Here is an 18,414-nt window from a genome sequence, read left to right as displayed (position 1 = left end):
ATCTGTATTCTGACGTTTAAATGTGTTTACACACCAAGTTTAAGATAAAATACTGTAGGTGCATGGACTGTTGGGGGTGTGCTATGAACTGTTTGATAAAAAAAAAAGGGTGATAAGCTTTTGCATTCACAGAAGTGAGTGAAGCACCTTCACAGTGAGCAGGCCACTCCGATTCTGTTGATATCCATGAACACAATCTTTACCATCTCAGGGCAGCCGTGGAGGCTCTACTAGTTTCTGATCTTATGCTTGTATCTACGCATTTCAGAAAATATGTGTTGGCTTCATCAGACCGTGAGCCCAAGTGCACACTGTGTTAGTGGGCAACCAGAATCTGAAGCAGAGACACTTCCTGTTCGAGGTCACGGTGCGATGGATTGTGCAAAGTGGAACTTAGTCATCCAGATCGTGGTATCTCCAAAAGAGTTTCTTGGAGACATTTTGCCAGCCATCCAAACGTCTTCAAGAAACTCTGCAAGCCCTTGTTTCAGTCTCCATTCCCAACTCTCATCTCTGCTTTTGAGTTCTGGAAACTGATCAAACGAATGACATTTCAGATACAAGAACCCAAAGGGGTTGTGTTGGCCAAAACAGTCCTGATCCACTGAGGGATGGGACTCCACTAGATTTCAGAACATTGGCGAAAGCAACTCACAGCGTCCACTAGATTGCCTTCTTCCCATAGTGCATCCTGGTGCACATGCACCAAGCCATTCACGTGATCGCCATCCATCTTCCTCCACTTCCCCATGGTCCAATGCTCACCATGTGTCCATTGTAGGAGCTTTCAGCAGAGGGTCAGCGTGGACACCCTGACAGTAGTTTATCTGTTGGATTGGACCACACGGGCCAGCCTTCTTTGCCCACTGAGCCCTGTCCTTCCATGACCCTGTCGCCGGTTCATAGCTTTTCCTTCCTTGAACCATTTCTGATAGGTGCTGACCACTGCAGACTGGGACCACCCCACAAGAACTGCAGTTTTGCAGATGCTCTGTCGCTCGGATATTTCCACTTTCCCATTTGTCATGAGTCTAACACATCAAATTCAAGGACAAAATGCTCACTTGCTGCGTAATACATCCCACCCACTGACTGGTGCCATGATAATGAGATAATCACAGTTATTCACTTCACCTGTCATTGCTCCTTATGTTATGGCTGATCAATGTTTAAATGGTTGCTTGTAGACCTGCTTTAAACATATTGTGTTACTTTGCTGCCTGCTTAAACCCAAACACAAACTTAATTACTGGATGGTGAAGAAATTCAATATGTTGCAGCTACAATGGCAAGTATTCATTTTATAGGTTGGTGGAGAAAATATTACATTCATCAAGTTTCTGCAATCACACTTGAGTCCTGGTGCTGTTGTGACTTCTGAATTATAAATTAGAAGTGCTATTTGAGCTGCTTCAACTACTGTATCCTAGTGGTTGCTTTATACAGTTTTGTGTTTAAATTCCTTCGTATCTGGGTAAATTTTTTGGCTCTGTGTGACGCAGCTTTCACATCAAATGGGTCACTGCATTGATTTCCTGACCTGGTATCATTGTCCTTGCTGATATTTTCAGTTATGCTTTAGATTAGCATTGTAACAGGACTAGGACAGGATTTTATTTTGACCATTTTTCTTGGGTGGAAGCTCAATCTGGTGGAAATCAGCATAGTGGGCACTACTGTGGCTAGAGAGAGAGAGAGAGAGAGTCGATTGAGAGTGGAGGCTGTATATCTAACCTGCACTGGTGGTGTGAAATGGTGTGAAAGTCCTGTCAGATAGAGTTTTCACTAGGACAAAGAAAGCAGACATTATGGCATAAACGTTGTAGGTTTTAGTTTGTCTTGATTTTTCCTTCCCAAGCATAATTTATTTTCCATGGCAGCTAGGATATAACTACGATTCAATCCGTCACACGTAAATTTCTCTCTCTCCTCACAGCCTTGGGTCTTTGAGAATTATAAAAGGTTCCTGGTGTGGGATTGACATGACACCAGAGAGCATCAGTGCAGCAGTCTCTGGTATAGGGATGTAGCGTGCACAGACATCCTCAGTGCAATCGCTGACATGTGAATCACAGTCTAGCCAGGCGGAAAATTGCCAGCGGCCTGTTAATAGGGTGCTGTTTAACCAGGGGACGACTAGAAGGGGGGGGGGGGGGGGGTCCATTAGTGTGTGTGTGTGTGTGTGTGTGTGTGTGTACACAGACAGCAGAGCATGCCGCTTTCTGAAGCTTAACCTCTTCACAGCATTGATAGGCACAACAAATGCAGCCTTGTGTTAGCATGTCAACACCCACCTGTATGCAAACAGTATTAATTATATTCTTGATCCAGGTGAGAGAGAGATTTGTAGCAGCTGATGTCAGACATCAGAGCAAACCCATTGATCATAAACCTATGCAAATACAAACATTAGATTTTTACCTAACCGTTTCATGCAACAGGAGGTACAACACAATTTAACATGCAGCCATAGACTACCATGCCTTTCTTATACCTCTTCAATCTGAAATAATAATAAAAAAAAAAAATCACATCTAAGTATTTACAGCCTTTGTGCAGCCATTTTCAGATCTCTCAAGAGATATTCAGTTGAAATCAAGTCTGGGCTCCAGCTGAGCCACTCAGGGACATTCACAGAGCTGTCCTGAAGCCACACCTTTGATATCTTGGCTGTGTGCTGAGCGCTCCGGTGCCTGGTTTCCTCCAAACATGACGCTTGATATTCACGCCAAAGAGTTAAATCTTTGTCTCATCAGACCAGAAAAAAAATTGTTTCTCATGGTCTGAGAGTCCTTCAGTTGCCTTCTGGCAAACTCCAGGCGGACTACCATGTGCCTTTTACTGAGGAGTGGCTTCCGTCTGTCCACTCTACCATACAGGCCTGATTGCTGGATTGCTGCAGAGATGGTTGCTCTTCTGGAAGATTCTCCTCTCTCCACAGAACGCTGGAGCTCTGACAGAGTGACCATCGGGTTCTTGGTCACCTCCTTGACTAGGGCCCTTCACCCCCCCATCGCTCAGTTTAGACGGCCGACCAGCTCTAGAAAGAGTCCTGGTGGTTCTGAACTTCTTCCGTTTATGGATGATAGAGGCCACTGTGCTCATTGGGATCTTTCTGTACCCTTCCCCAGATTTGTGCCTCAAGACAATCCTGTCCCAGAGGTCTACAGACAATTCATTTGACTTCATGCTCGGTTTGTGCTCTGACATGCACTGTCAACTGTGGGACCTTATATAGACAGGTGTGTGCCTTCCCAAATCATATCCAATCAACTGAATTTACCACAGGTGGACTCCAATTAAGCTGTAGGAACATCGCAAGGATGATAAGTGGAAACAGGATGCACCTGAGCTCAGTTCTGAGCTTGATGGTAAAGGCTGTGAAAACTGGCTGTGAATGAAAAAATCGTTGCAGCCACCTGTCCATCTCATATCTGAGAAGGTTCTCAGTCATCCATGTCATGGTATATCCAGAATACTAGCTGAAAACAAGGGCAACTAGACAATTAGGTTTCTTGAAGACCCTTCGCTACTCATTCAAGTATGAGTACCATTCATTGGTGAAAGAAAACAGACTACATGTGAGTATCTGGTCATTAACAGACCCCAGTCATGCAATGATTTTCCTATTTACACCCCAGTTTCCTACCACTCTTTTGGAACTGAAGACACTGCTTGGATAAAATGTCTTCAGGAAACTGTACAAGTCCAGTTGTGCTTTTATCAGCTCGTTTTTTTTCGACACCTGTCCATCTCCTTCTCCATTTTTACCACCACTTGTGAACAACACCCAGACGTACTTGAACTCCTTCACTTGAGGCAACCTCTCATCCCCAAGTTGAGGGAGCAATCCATCGTTTTCCAGCAGAGCTACCGAATGACTTTAGCCCTTGATGATTTTATCTCATTCACAGGAAGTCAACCATAATACTCGAATGTGTTTCTTTGGATACGCAATACTCATTAGAGCTTTAAATATGTGTTAATCCGCTGCTGAAAGTAGTCCCCAAGAACACGTGCTGAATTTCAGGGCCTATATTTTTTTTTTTTAAGAAATTGAAATGAAATTTAACTTGAATTTTGCATTCTGGATTATTTATATTCACATCTTAAGTAGAAACCAGTGGGTGAGGAGTCGGATACCTAAAAACAAAAGACTAAATATGTCCGATTTACATATCTGTGTAAATGTTGATGGATGCATGATTCAAAAGCAGAGATTAAGCTTTTATTTAGCTCAAAGTCTTTATTTGTTCCACGTTCAAAAATCAGCACAAACACAGAACTAATGTTGTTCATTAGGATTTTATTTTTTGGAGGCAAATCAATGAATATATGTACTTTATACAGTATATGAGGAGCACATCTCTACAGTTTCATAATGTAAACAATCTCTGAAGAGAAATGTATTCAGTTTAAAAGGAAGCCATAGTCTTCTGTTTTAAACTATTTACATGAATTAAAATATAATTTATAACATCAGATACTTCCGCTTCTATGAAACTAGATTTTAACAATTCAAAAATACTGAAATGCCTTTTATCGCCACATTCTCAAGACATATGAAATCACACAAAACAGAGAAAGAAAAACAAAGAAAAAAAAAACACCATTTAAAGACATCCAAACTAAGTGGCGTATAAATAAAAAAGAAGAAACGCAAAATGAAATCCAACATATGTAAAAATATAAAATCTCGCTAGCATTATTTACCTTTTTTTTGTTTTACCAAAAACTAAAGTTAAAAAAAAGAAGAAAAAAAAAATCATTTGTCATTTTATGTGAATTTGACAGTCATTAGATGTAAATAGACAACGAAATCAATGGTAAATGAAAAACAACTAAAACAATGTATGCCCTTTTTTTATGTCAAAACATTTTCACCCACTCACATTTAGCAGATTTCGACAGTTTACAGTCCCTACTTAAGTGCCTATTTGACATCACTGTTGCCATCAAGTTTAACAGATTACCCATTAGTTTCTGTGCATTGTACAAACTGTTGATGTTGAATTGTGACACAGCCGCTTACAGGTCAAACACGGAAGTGGAATCTGAGGCCAGAGCCGGGCAGGTATTGCAAGCACTCCTAGGGGCTAATTTAGATGGCGTAGCTAGCTGACAGATACATTGCTTTTTTCCCCCAAAACTAAAGGAACAGTAAATGACATAAAAACAAATAAGTGTGTGTTGTTGTTTTTTTTTTTTTTAAGCGGGCCATGGCGTCGGAAACATGACATCTATAAAACTGAATCGAACGAGGAGTCGTCGCGAGCCACGCTCTGTTGAAGTTTCTTTTGTTTTTTTGGTCAACTTGCCTATCAAGTTTAATGGTTTTCTTGCCATTTTCCATTTTTCTGAAATGAAGAGTGGAAAGAAATGTATTGCATTCTGACGAGGGTAATTCCCTTTGGAAGTTTTTTTTTTTTAAACATTTTTTTTTTATTATTATTTGGATTTGTTGTCCACTGACCTAGGAACCTAGACCAACTGGACAGGGTCATTTATGCTGAAATGTGTCAACGTGTTCTCAAAACACTGAGGAGAATGATCAACATCAAAGTTTTCTATAAGAAAGTATATAATCATCTAGATATCTACACAAACACACAAATATATATTCATATATATATGTATATACTTTTTTATAATATGGCTATTGAAAAAAGTTTTAATTACGTCAGTAATCATTTAATAATAAACCACATTGAACTGGAAAGGAGAGGAGTTGAAATGGTAATAATAAAAGCTAGTGGTTGCTTCGTTCCCCCCCACAACTGATTTTTAAGGCTTGCCATGATGAAGAAATGGGGTCTCTTCTAAGTCATTCGCCTCTAGAACAGCGAACAACCCAGACAGGCACAGCGACCGCCGCTGTAGAAATCCTAGCTGCAGTCTAAAGGTGTCCCCGAGCCTGAACTTTGACGTCTGGCAGAAACCGTGTATGCTTCTCCTTCGCAAAAACAGGCCAAAAACAGCCGAGATCTGCTCTCTGGAAGCGTTCGTTTTGGTCGTCGGCAAGAAAACAATAAACCGGAAAACTTCCTTTTTGGGACAGGCTCGCCCCCGGAACTGGGATTTCTACAGCGTCGGCCTCGACGAGTCTGAATTGACATTTAGCGGGGTCCAACCAGCGACGACTTTCTTTTTATCCTCTTTTTTTCCTCCCTCCCACATTCTTCTACCAGTCACACGTGTATTAGGTTATTGGTTGTTACTGTATTGTAGGCGTGGAGCGATCTGAACAAAACCTGTGCACCATCAAAATGTGGCAATAACAAAAGTTACAACAGCTTTCAAAGAGAAGAAAAAACAGAAATCTTGTGAAGATATTTCTCTACTTGGGATGTTAAACTTGTGCAAGAGTATACACTGCCTGGCCAAAAAAAAAAGTCACTCTAATATTTAATTGGACCTCCTTTAGCTGCAATGTCACTAGATTTATTTCCATCCAGTGTTGCATTCATTTTTCACCAAGAAATTGTATTGATGATGGGAGAGTCTGACCACTGCACAAAGCCTTCTCCAGCACATCCCAAAGATTCTCAATGGGGTTAAGGTCTGGACTCTGTGGTGGCCGATCTCTTCTTACCCTGATGCCCCCATCACTCTGGAACAGGGTAAATCTGGACTCATCAGACCACATGACCTTCTTCCATTGCTCCAGAGTCCAATCTTTATGCTCCCTAGCAAATTAAAGCCTTTTTTCTCCAGTTAGCCTCACTGATTAGTGGTTTTCTTAAGGCTACACAGCTGTTCAGTCCCAATCCCTTGAGTTCCCTTCACATTGTACGTGTGGAAATGTTCTTACTTTCACTATTAAACATAGCCCTGAGGTCTACTGTTGTTTTACTTCCATTTGATTTTACCAAACGTTTAAGTGATGGCCAATCACCATCAATCAGGATTTTTTTCCGACCACATTTCTTCCTCTAAGACGATGGTTCTCCACTATCCTTCCAGTTTTTAATAATACGTTGGACAGTTTTTAACCCAGTTTTAGTAGTTTCTACAATCTCCTTAGTCTGTTTGAGAAGGGTCAAATCATTGGCATGCATCAAGCAGAGAAAACATCTAACATCTTTTCCACGACCACAGGATGTGTCTTTAGACATGGTTGTTTAAGAAATGAGAAGCTACTCATTGCATCAGTTGGGGTTAAATAACTTGTTTCCAGCTGAAAGATAATCACCCATGGAGTAATTATCCAATAGGAGGCTCCTATCTATTTGATTAGTTAAATCCAGGTGGTGACTTTCTTTTTTTTTTTGGCCAGGCAGTGTATCAGTACGACTTGTTTTGTGTTCACGACGCAACTGACCACATTCTTCTCGTTTGTTTTTTTGGGAGATTTTTTTTTGTTGTCTACGTACAGCACAGTAGCCTACTGAATCTGCAGCTCAACGATTGCCCATGTTATAGTTCAACAACCAAACCAACAATTCACTGTACATTATTACCTCAGTTTTTCAGAAAGGCTGTCTTAATGATAAGATTATTACGTATTGCATCTCAAATTGCTTCTTAAGAAAACAGGAAAACAACAGAAAAAAAACCCCAATAAAAATCAATATTCGTCATTTTATAAACAGCAAAGGAACAGAACGGTCTAGTGTTGATAGTCTAAAGGGATACTTGGATTTTTTTTGTCTTTTCTACAGTGTTGGACTTGGTGTAAAGTCATTTTTTTTCTTTCCCTTCATTTCCTCCCTGCACCGAACAAACATTAACTCATGAGAACAAAACTGAAACATCTCCTGTCTGATTAGCAATCAAATGTGACCCGCCACCTTTAAAAAACAAAAAAACAAAAGAAAAAAAAAACACACAATACATTTTATGTTTACAATGAGGCATAGTGCTATATACACATTATATATTCATATATTATATTTTCTTTTTCAATATGTAAACCAGCACATTCTCTCACTTTTTAGTAGTATACATACTAAGCACAAATACTCATTCAGCCGTTTGCAATTAGTTTTCAATTTTTCAACATTTTTAAATGATTTTCATTTGTTCATTTTTTTTATTTTAAAGTCGACACCTTGTTTCTCAATCAGTATGTATAGCACTAAATCGATTTTTGTTAGTTTTGGACATCAGTGAGCCAGGCCCACTTAGCTCGCTGTTATTTTAAACACTGAATAAGGCGCCTTTGTACTTAGTGTGCGTTCCTAATAAAGTAGAATCAAGTGATGTAAACATTCAAATTTTTTGTGTGTGTGTGTTACCAAGGAGTTGATTAGATAAAGGAGGAGGAGGAGGAAGAGGACGGGATAAAGAGGGATTATCTGTTAAAAAGCGGGGGAGGGGTTCGTCAGGGTTTTGGAGGGAAGACCTGTAAACGAGGCCTTGGGACCCACGGAGAGTTAGAAGTTAGAGAAAGAGTCTGGCTGCGTTTTATTGAAATTCGTAGGCGAGGAGATTGGGAGTTACTGCGAGGAATGGCGCGCCCTTGACAGAATCACGAGCGCAGGGCGGAAGGAGATTGGGTAATCCCCCCTCCCCCGAGCGCACCCCAAGGACCAGCCGACCAAATCTTCTACTCAACACCCTCGCCGACCCGCAAGCGTCAGCGGTGTCCAACTCGAACACGAGACAAAGACGAGACATTCAGTTACACGAGGACACACGGTCGAGACTCCAAGAAACGGACACGCTAAAAACCGTTAATGAGGCAAGCGAAGGAAAGAGTTAGAGAGTTAGATTATTCCTGCCACAAGGGGCTTTAGCGGTAGAAGGAGTCTTTGTAGAAAAGGAAATCAGTCAAACGCAAACCCATTTTACCCAAAACTGCCCGTCAGTTAACAACAAAAACCTAAAAGAGTGAAATACTTATAAAAGATCAGGGGGAGAGCATCCAGTAGAACAAGGAAATATAAAGACAGGAGGGAGCAGGGATGGATAGATGTGAGGTAGAGATGCTTATCTGATACAGTACCTCCCCCAGACGAGAAGTCAGGTTCTCGATTGCTCTTTCGGTTACTTTTTGCCGATCCCTTGCTTGTTCCCTGGCTGTGTTACCGGTGGCGGTTTGGCGCCAACCGGTTTGGCAGGCTTGGAGGCTCTCTCCCTTTTTTTTCGTGGCGTCGTGCTACTGGCTGCCTCAGGAATGTCACACAGGGGGCTACCCAGGACCGATCTCATGAAAGTCAACGGGACGACTAAGCGAGTCTACTTTTTAAAGCACCAAGAAGCTCCACAATCTTTGGGCAAGCAGAAATGGGGAAAACCCGATGATTACATTCAGATTCTTAAATACATTCCGTTTCGAACCAACAGATTCTTCTACTTCTAGCTGTGGCCATGTTTCATGGGTGGATTATGGGGAGAAAATAGTTGTTTGTCGTCTTTACTTTACTAAAAACCCAACGTCACGCTATAACCCTACGTCAAGATAAAAAAAAATAAAAAATAGAACAATCCAAATAGATTTAAAGATCTTTGTAACGACTGAACTCAACGTGAAAGAAGACTGGACTGGAATGGTTCGGACAAAGTGCGGATATCATACCCAGTATGATGTAAAAATACGCCAGTGGCTACCATCTTTATTTCCCCATTTTAGTCCTGCTTGCTGCAGTCCAAATGTAAACAGTAACTGTTGCATTGGCTGTGGCATTCGGGGAGAAGAAGGAGGGGGGCGGAGGAGGAGGCATTAGGTCATTGTCACCATCATTGTCATTCAAAAGGTACATGAAGACTCTCTAGATGTGGGGAAAAAAAATGCTCGTAACATTTGTCAACAGCTCCAATTCTGGATATCCGGGAAGGAATTTGACTCATGCCACTAAAGAACTCCTGGCATGGATGCTTGGATGTTTCTTAACCAAGAAAGGAAATGTAAAAGCATTGAGCAACTGTGCACAAATGCTTTATTGGCTAGTCCAGCACCATTGGTTTTGGTGATTTTATCGCAGTCTGATCTTTACCCTGAGTCCTGTTTAACCCAAACTCTCAAGTAGCCACTATCCCTGGCACCAAATGATTTTTAGCTACCTTTTGTTTTAGCTGAACTTAAACCTTCAGGGAAGTTGGCTGTCAACTGTAGACCATTTGTAGATTTCAGCTCGTTTCCAACCAAACTCACACGTGCAGCATTCAGTTTAAGTGCTTCTCCGCTAACCTTTCTTGTCTTGGCTCAAATTGGTTGTAAACAATTTTGATTTGATTTTTATTTTTTTTCCCAAATCTTAGACGGGGTCTTGACGTACGACGCGCCTATCAAACGCAGCCTGCAGCAGCCAGTAGCCGAAGCCAAAAGTAGTCAACATGGCAGAGATAAAGAGTTAAGAGGGAAAAAGTGGAGGGCAGCAAAGACGTTTTACCTCCTTACAGTGCATAGATCAAATCAAGGAAGCACTACAATTACAAAAAAGAAAAAGAAAAAAAGTTTTTTCTTCATTTTAGCTTTGTAAACTTTATCAGTCATCAAATGATTACGTTAATTGTGTTTTTTTTTTTTGTTGTTGTTGTTATATTCTTTGTCCATTACACACACACAATAGATTTTTAAAATTTTTAACACCCACAGATTTTTGCTAAAACAAAGCAGGATTCTTTTTTTTTTTTTTTTTTGCTTTTTTTTTTATTTCCTGGTTATACGACCGCAACAGTGAACAACAGCTTGCAGGTTCACCAATCGTGACCGGAAAGACTTGAGTTTGTTTTTAGTTTTTTTTTTTTCCTCCTTTCTTTTTTACAAAACAAACGGAACAAAGAACACGCACACGCAGGAACACACACCACGACGACCAACGCAACGCAAGGGTTAGCAAGGATTTGCTGCAGGTCTCTCACGCCCGCTCCTCCAAGGCAGGGCGATGACGTCACCAACACAGACAGGAAGCAGCTTTGTTGTTACTGTTGTTCAGTGGAGAACTCTATCATTATCGTTTGTAGTTGTTGTACCATTGCTGTTTAAAGTCCTATTTCCTCCATTGTCTCTTAAACCCCTCCGGACTCCCAGTGGCTTCCTCGTTTTTTACGCAGTATCCTCCGGTGAAACAAACTTAAAAAACAAAAAAAAAAACAACAAAACAAAAAAAAAACCAAGGTCCTTATTGTTACTTTATTCCAATGGTAAAAATGTAAACATTTTGCGAGGTTGCCTTGCATGGAGGTACTGAGAGGCCTGTCTCAGGGCAGAGCCGTGTTGTCGGAGGGGTGTTGCTGCAGGTTACTAAGGCAGTAGCGCCGTACTGTCAGCGGTGCAGGGACTTCTGGGCCTCCTTCAGCAGAGTGTCAAAGTCCAGTGCATCGTACTTGCTCTTGACGGGGCCCGGACCGGCCTCATCTGAAATGGGTTAAAGACAAGATCTTTGTCAAATGCAAGAAGACCAAGGGGAATTTAGACCGGATGTGAGCACAATTTACTCAAAGTCATGGCACCTTTCAACAAAGTAAAGTGTTGAACTCAGAAGTTTGCCACAAACTGACCCCATTTTCCAACTGCAAACCATTTGACACATTTAGTTTGTCATTAATACAACTATCTACAATCAAACAATAATATTTACCGTATCATTAAAGGGTGTTACATACTCCGTGAGTAATTTGTTCTCGCTCCTGGGCTGCAAGAACAAAATTCCGTCATTTTGTTCTTGCAGCCCTCGTTTGGGACTTCTCGCAGCTTGTTCTCAACACATCAACCGGGAAGAACTTTTTTCTCCTGTGGAGACGGGCAACTATTCTGAGATTGGTCAGAAATTGGAAGTGGGTGGGGTTAATGCGGAAAGGCGGAAATGCTAGCGGCCACACTCTGTGAGCTCCCAGATGCTAATATTCGCAGTGTGACCGTTAATCCGACATACATGGTCATTAAAACAACCGGCCGAACATCCGTAAAAATGCACTAAAAATACATGTCAAGTACATTTTTTTCAAGGATGGTTTCCGTCATTTTAGGTACTTAATATAATGTTGATGCATGTTCAAGTGTCTGCGCAAGATGGCGCCGCCCGCATCCCCGGGAAAATAGCATCAGTTTGGCAAATGAGGGGAAGTGGAGATGCATATTTATATACAGTCTATGGGACTTCCCCAGAGTTTGGCACTTGAGTTTCTCGTGAAGCATAAATTAATTTGTTGTGGTTCTCCTCAAAAACAAGAACAAATTTCTCACTTCTTGTGGAGTATGTAACAAACTTAAGCTTCTGACTCCACTTCTGCTGCAACACTGACAAATTATTTCCACTATTTCCTTTTAAAACAGCTTTTGATTTGCTAGGATTTTCCAATGGCAGGGGTTTAATGGAGGTAGTATAACAGGCTCAAAGCAAATTTACATCAGGAAAAGACGCTAGGGACCGTTGCATAGAGCCACCTGTACCCACGTCTGTCAGTGTGTGTGTGTGTTCATTACCAAGGTCTATGTAGCGTTTCCTTGACAGCCTCCTCAGGCCTGCAGGTCCATTCTGGAAAACAGTCTCCCGTTCTCTCCTGTGTCTTTGAACCCCCGCCTGACGGATCTTTATCACACCACAGCGCTCCCTGAAGCCAGACAGACAGACACATGCATTAGGTCACTGACACTTCAGAAAAGGTGAAAAGGGTAAAAAATGTGGCATCGGTGAGTTGATTTGAGTTTTCTTTTTTAAAATTAAACCACGATTTGGCTTTGATTTTAGAAATAGCATCACTTGAGATGAAGAACGCTAAAGTTCTCAGTTTATAACGTGAAATAACGATTGGACTGAATCAGGTGGAGAAACGAAGCCGCACAGAAAATCCCCCGACGTCGAAGAGATGCGAAAGGGCAAAAATTAGCCGAGAGCATCGACATCAAAATCCACCTCACATTCTAAATGTTTGGGTTTGTCTGCAGCAAAGGGAGGGCACCCTTATTAAATTCAGCTTTATTAAAGTCATACTTAATTAGTCCCCGTGGAGAGATTCATCCTCTGGTCAGGGGTAGCGGCCAAGTACAAGGCAAAGTATAGGGACGGACTAGTGCTCTGAGGTCGGTGCCTCGGTCAAGGACAATTAGAACAGAATAATTATATTTTAGTTTTTTGTTATACTTTTTTTTGGTGTGTATGCTGCAGTTTGCACCAGGTATCTGTGTTTCAGTCCTACTCTAGACTTTACAAAAGTTTTTTTAGAAGGATTCGGATCACGTATCAACACCGTCTTTTCTTGTCCTCGTTTATTTTCAACAACACTTTCCCGCTCTACTTTTGACCACTCTGAATTAAAGTCAGCATTTTTTTTTTGTCCTGTGGGTCGTAGGACAAAAACCAGGTTTGCTGCATCGTCAAAAAAAAATAAAAATAAAAAAGTTTACTTCAGAACAAAGACTCCAGATCAGGACACTCACTCGTTGCAGATGATGACTTTGCAGTCCTCCGCTTTGCCGAAGACCTGGAAGCGTTTCCTCAGCATGTTCTGGGTCACGCTGCTTGGCAGGTTGTGGATGTAAAACACCTGGCAGTTGTCCTGGCAACAAGGAAACCATGGCAACAGTCAGGACAATACAGGCAATGCATGCATGCAGACAGACGTGGGAACTGAAGCAGGGAGGCTGAGAGTAAAGCGGCACACTTCAGAATGCTCCTGTGTTCATTTACATGCAGCCTGCTACCGCCGCGGATTGGATCTGGAGCTACTTCGTCAGTTTGCATTCTGTGGCCTGAACCATTCGCCGAACAAAGCATCTACTCTGTAGTCAGGGCCACTGGCGAGATCGGGAGGTTTGAGGTGAACTTTGCTTTTAAAAAGTTTCTTTAATTTAATAGAATGTGAGTGTGCAGGAGAGCGCAGAATGTCCTGTACCTCGTCAGACTTGGCTTTGTTCCTCTGCTTGTCGTCAGGACAGATCTCCGAGTTCTCACTAAAAGAAGAAAAGGGGAGAGAGAGAGAGAGAGAGGATAGTGAGATAAGGACGGACACAAGGTGAAACTGAAATGTCAGACATGAGGAAACAGGTGAATTGCGGCAAAAAAAAAATAAAAAATAAAGTCTTCCTCCCACCGACTGCAGCAAAGCGTCGCTCCGCTCTTTGTCTCCTTCATTTCTACCGTTTCTCGCCGTTGACCGTGTACAGAAATAATTTGACCACTGGCCTTATTCTGTGTAAGACTCAGAACTCAAGTGATGGCTGAGAGCTTTTACAGTTACAGCTACAAACTCAACTGACCGCCCTTAAAAGGATCCAAAATGGAAACGTGACCTTAGCAGTAATTCAGACAGCGCAGTCTTTCTTTAGTGAAACGTTAACGTGAGCCATACGGCGTTTTCTTTTCACATGACCGACTTACACTCTGCGGTACAATCCATTCATTGAATTAAAATTCAAATTAAATTCAAATCCACGTGGTGGGTGTTTGCACAAATCGGGCATGTTTCTAAGCAGCTCCTTTGAATGTTGATGTGTGCAGGGTGTGTCTGTTTGTAGAGTTTGTGTAGCCTCCTGAAGGGAATATAACACCTGATCTTCTATCACTTGTTTAACCTTTGTCTCCAGGATTAAGTGATTTAATGGTAATGTACACTGTTTGTACTGAGTCTGTACTCATTTAAACTTTGAAAACACATTCGTTACCTGTACTGGCATGCTAGCATACTTAGCTTTTATGCTATGCACTGAAGATTAAACATCTAAAATGCAATAAAGACGATTTTTAAATCTGAATTTGCACTCTCTTTCTTATTGCATGAATGCCTCAGCCACTTATGGATCTAATATCCTTGACCCACTTCTTCATTCCTCTCACACTAACTGTGTCTCACCTGGAGTCCGTCTTGCTGGAGGGGGAGTCGGGACACAGGTGGAGGACAGGTGAGGGGGAGCGAGACGCAGACGAGCGCTCCGCCTCCTCCTCAGAGGTCGGCGGCGTGGCAGCAGCTGACTGGCAGTCTGACGGAGGCGACGACGACATCACCACGGTCGTCTGCTGCTGCTGCTCCTCTGCTTCTTCCACTTCTGACGCCACCAGCCTCGCCTCGAACTCCTCGCCCTTTTCGTCCAGCACCTGGTCTTCAGCTGCCGCTTTTGGTGCTTGGGCGCCAACTCCGTCGCTCCCCCCCTGCGCCTGCAGCATGGCGCCGAGGATGGCGGCGCTGCGCTTGCGGCTCTCCCCGAGGCTCAGCACGCAGTAGTCGTGGTCGCCGAAGCTGCGGTGGGTGTCGCTGTCGCCCGTCTGGCCCATGCGCCGCAGCTGGGCGTACAGCTCCGTCTGCTCGGGCAGCTTCCGCTGGTGGTGAGCGCGGCTCAGCCAGGACGAGCCCTTTGTGGCGCCGGTGGTGTTTGAAGTCGGGTGGACAGACTCGCTGCCGCTGCCGCCGCCGCCTCCTCCAACGTCACTGCTGCTGCTGCCGCCACCAACTACTCCGCCGCCTTTTCCTCCCTCCGTCGGCTTGAAGAGCTCATCCTCCACAGATTTGTGAGGCGGGGTAGTGGGAGGGGTGAGACCTGAGTGGGAAGAGGTATGAACAACGTGAGGATGCAAAGAAAGATCTGCACCAACTCAAAACATGAGCTTTACACTGTTTGCTTGCTGCCTTGGACAAAGGGAGGCAGATATCCAAGAGGGTTAAAGAAAGGCAACGGGACTTCTTGAAGATGTTTCACCCAAGTTTCAGTTCTCAAGGACTGGTGGAGGATATGAGGTTTAAATGGTACTCTAATGACTCTTTACCAGTCAGAGGTTCAGTCTCAAGGTATAAATGGACATGGGCCTTCTGAGGGTGTCCTGTGGGACCTAGGGTTCTAGTGAATTTGGAGGCCAGGTCCACACCTTGTGCTGTTCTTCAGGTTTTTTTTTTTTAGTTGTTCCTAAAGCATTTTTGTGGTTGCATCCTGCTGGGGATGGCTGCTGCCATCAAGGAGTGTCATTGCTATGGGGCGGGGGTGCCTGGTCTGGTCTAGGTGGGTGCTACATGTCTAAGTAACATCCACACCAATGAATGCCAGGTCCAGAAGTTTCCCAGCAGAACATTGCATTGTCACAAGATGGTCAATGTCCCCTGTTCAGAGAAGGATTTTCCTTTACTCCTCATCTGTCTTCTCTGGCTAAAACGGAGTGTCCTTTGTCCTTCAGGTGTAGGTGGACCACTCAGACGTTCCCTGACGAGCTGACTCTCTCCTATTGTGTCTTTCGTTTGCAGCCACACAAGCAAAACCTCTTCAAGAAACTCCACCAGGTCCAGTAGCCTTTCTTTAACGCTTCTTTTGGATATACCATAACCTAGGCCGACGTTTCCTCAAGCTCTCTTCTTTGTGCTAAGCTAACTCACAGCTTTCTCCAGCTTTAAAATACAATCTTCAGGTTCTGAGTCAGATTCTCATCCAACTCTCTGTAAGATTAAGCATATTCTTCACAAAACGATTCCCTTAAGAACCGTTCGGCATCTGCAGCACTAGAAGCAATCCTACGTCTCACTATCAACGTCCCTGATGGTTCGTCTTCAGAGCTGTAAGAGCGGTCGACGTCAATATATCCTCAAACAAACAACTTGAGATGTGTTTACCTGCCGTTCCACACAGATCCACGCTGAGCGTCTGCTCGAAAGGCTTGGTGCCGTACTGGGACTCTCTGGTGGCGAAGAGGCAAATCAAAGCAGAGAGAGAGAGAGACAAATTAAACACCGCTGCTGTGTCATGTTGGAATATATTACAGGCTTCAGACAACATGAATCCAATAACAGCCTTAAAAGGCTCTCTCCGTCTTTTTTTTTTTTTTTTTTCTCACCCCCTAAAATAAAAAGGCAACAGTTTCAGCTGACGTCGGCCAAATTTGAATTATGTTTCTCTCTGTAAATGCTGCTGGCATTTCTCAGCGCTCCTCGTTTCTTATCACAACAGCCATGTGCACCGCGCCGTCCTCTCCCCCCTATTCTTCCTCTGCTATTTCTGGCTGTCTGTTTCTGTTTCTCCGGTTGCCATGAAAGGCAGGAGCTGCGCCGAGCGGATTGGCTTCGGGCGGGATATTACTTTCCCTCCGCGGAGGACGGGAGAATAAAATCTAAAAAAGAAGTGTTGCGTTTTTTTATTTATTTATTTATTTATTTTTTGGTGGGAGCGTTTTAGATTCGTTTAGGCGATGGACGGGCGCCAGGGGTTTGTACAGGAAGACCAATTCAGCTTTGTGACTGGACGGAGCTGGAGAGGTTCCAGGGTCTGGGGCTAGGGATGGGTGGGGAGGTTAATTTGGAAAAATAAGAGCAGTGTGGGCGCTCTCTCTGGCACAGATTAGAATCAGAGCGAAGCCAACCGGGGCTCCTTGATTCATTAGGGATCCCAGAATAAAAAAATAAAAATGCTCAATTTGGGCCTGGTTCATCTTGTTATGAGTTTAGACAACAATAAAGTTTTATGAGCTCGTACACGGCGTGCCTGGGAAGCGCGCTCGCTGCTACGCATTAAAAATTGTTTTTATGGACAATTCTTACTCCCTTATGATTCATTAGGTGACTCCTCTAAGAGCAGCGGTGACGCGCTGAATGAAAATGTTATGTTTGACTTTGGTGTCAATCTGCTGGATTTAACTTTAGCTCATAACAACCAATTCCCAAACTAAACACTTGAATTACGTCAGATTATGAAGCTTTAGATTATATAAATGAAACAATAAAGCAAATACCGGATCACATCAATTAACTCAGATTATTATTATTAGTATTTTTTTTTTTTTTTTACAATTTGCAGCAAAGGTGATTACCGCAGTGATTTGCATGTTTACGGGGAGTGGATTAGCACGGCTGAAAAGCAACCCCCCTCCTCCTTAATGGAATCCCGCTTGGCGCTCGTAAATAAGCGACGCGCCGTGATGTAGAACGCCGTGTCTCTGCAGCGGCGTGGAACAGCAGGCCTTATTGAATCGCCTCTGAATATACGTCGGGCATTAAGGGAGGAAGCTCAACCTGCAGGAGGAGCTCAGTCGTGCTCCGTTGTGAAATATTAAAGAGCGGAGAAACACCGAAACGCAGCACGCTCCGCAGAGTTACAAGATTGAAGTTTATGTTAACGACCAGTAGATTATATTTAACACGTGCTAAACACTTTGAATTTTAAGAAGAGGTTACATTTAGACCTAACGTTTGCATCTAACGTCTGCATTTTTAGAAGAAACAATTCACTTGGGTGTCTTTTCAGATCGGCGGCTGGTTAGAAACTAGCAGACATCTTCTTTCCTAAATATATCACTGCATTCTCAACACCTGGAATTCATAAAAGCATGCTTCTGCAGTGATCCCTCATGCTGCTACTGCAGGCTTAGATGCAGCATGAAAAATTAAGGAGTACTTTTTTTTTTTTACTGAGCCACAACCGCATGACGAAACGCAGCATAGGTATTTCAGCCGGAGAGATACTCACCCTGTGGACTTTGGGTTGAGAGGCAGACAGAGGCAGGCTCGCTTCTCTGCAATCAGAACAAAGAGCCATTTACGTTACACTCAGAAGATGTC

The 18,414-nt window shown here is 43.0% G+C and overlaps 1 protein-coding gene across 1 annotated transcript in view; it reads right to left on the bottom strand.

The window, feature by feature from the left end:
* Nucleotides 1-10,563: 10,563 nt before the first annotated feature.
* The window catches only part of ppargc1b (peroxisome proliferator-activated receptor gamma, coactivator 1 beta), a gene marked incomplete at its 5' end in the record, with an annotated part of 88,338 nt that continues 80,487 nt past the window's right edge, over nt 10,564-18,414 (bottom strand). Inside the window, 7 exons of the mRNA XM_084550505.1 lie at nt 10,564-11,302; nt 12,371-12,498; nt 13,325-13,443; nt 13,780-13,837; nt 14,737-15,418; nt 16,477-16,541; nt 18,323-18,368. Of these exons, the coding sequence (XP_084406631.1) occupies nt 11,211-11,302; nt 12,371-12,498; nt 13,325-13,443; nt 13,780-13,837; nt 14,737-15,418; nt 16,477-16,541; nt 18,323-18,368 (1,190 nt within the window). The 3' untranslated portion in view covers nt 10,564-11,210. The remainder of the gene's footprint in view (nt 11,303-12,370; nt 12,499-13,324; nt 13,444-13,779; nt 13,838-14,736; nt 15,419-16,476; nt 16,542-18,322; nt 18,369-18,414) is intronic.

The sequence above is a fragment of the Chelon labrosus genome, assembly GCF_963514085.1.
Source record: "Chelon labrosus genome assembly, chromosome: 8".
NCBI lineage: Eukaryota > Metazoa > Chordata > Actinopteri > Mugiliformes > Mugilidae > Chelon > Chelon labrosus.
The sequence above is the reverse complement of the archived record's forward strand: the minus strand, read 5'-3'. Positions and strand labels throughout refer to the sequence as shown.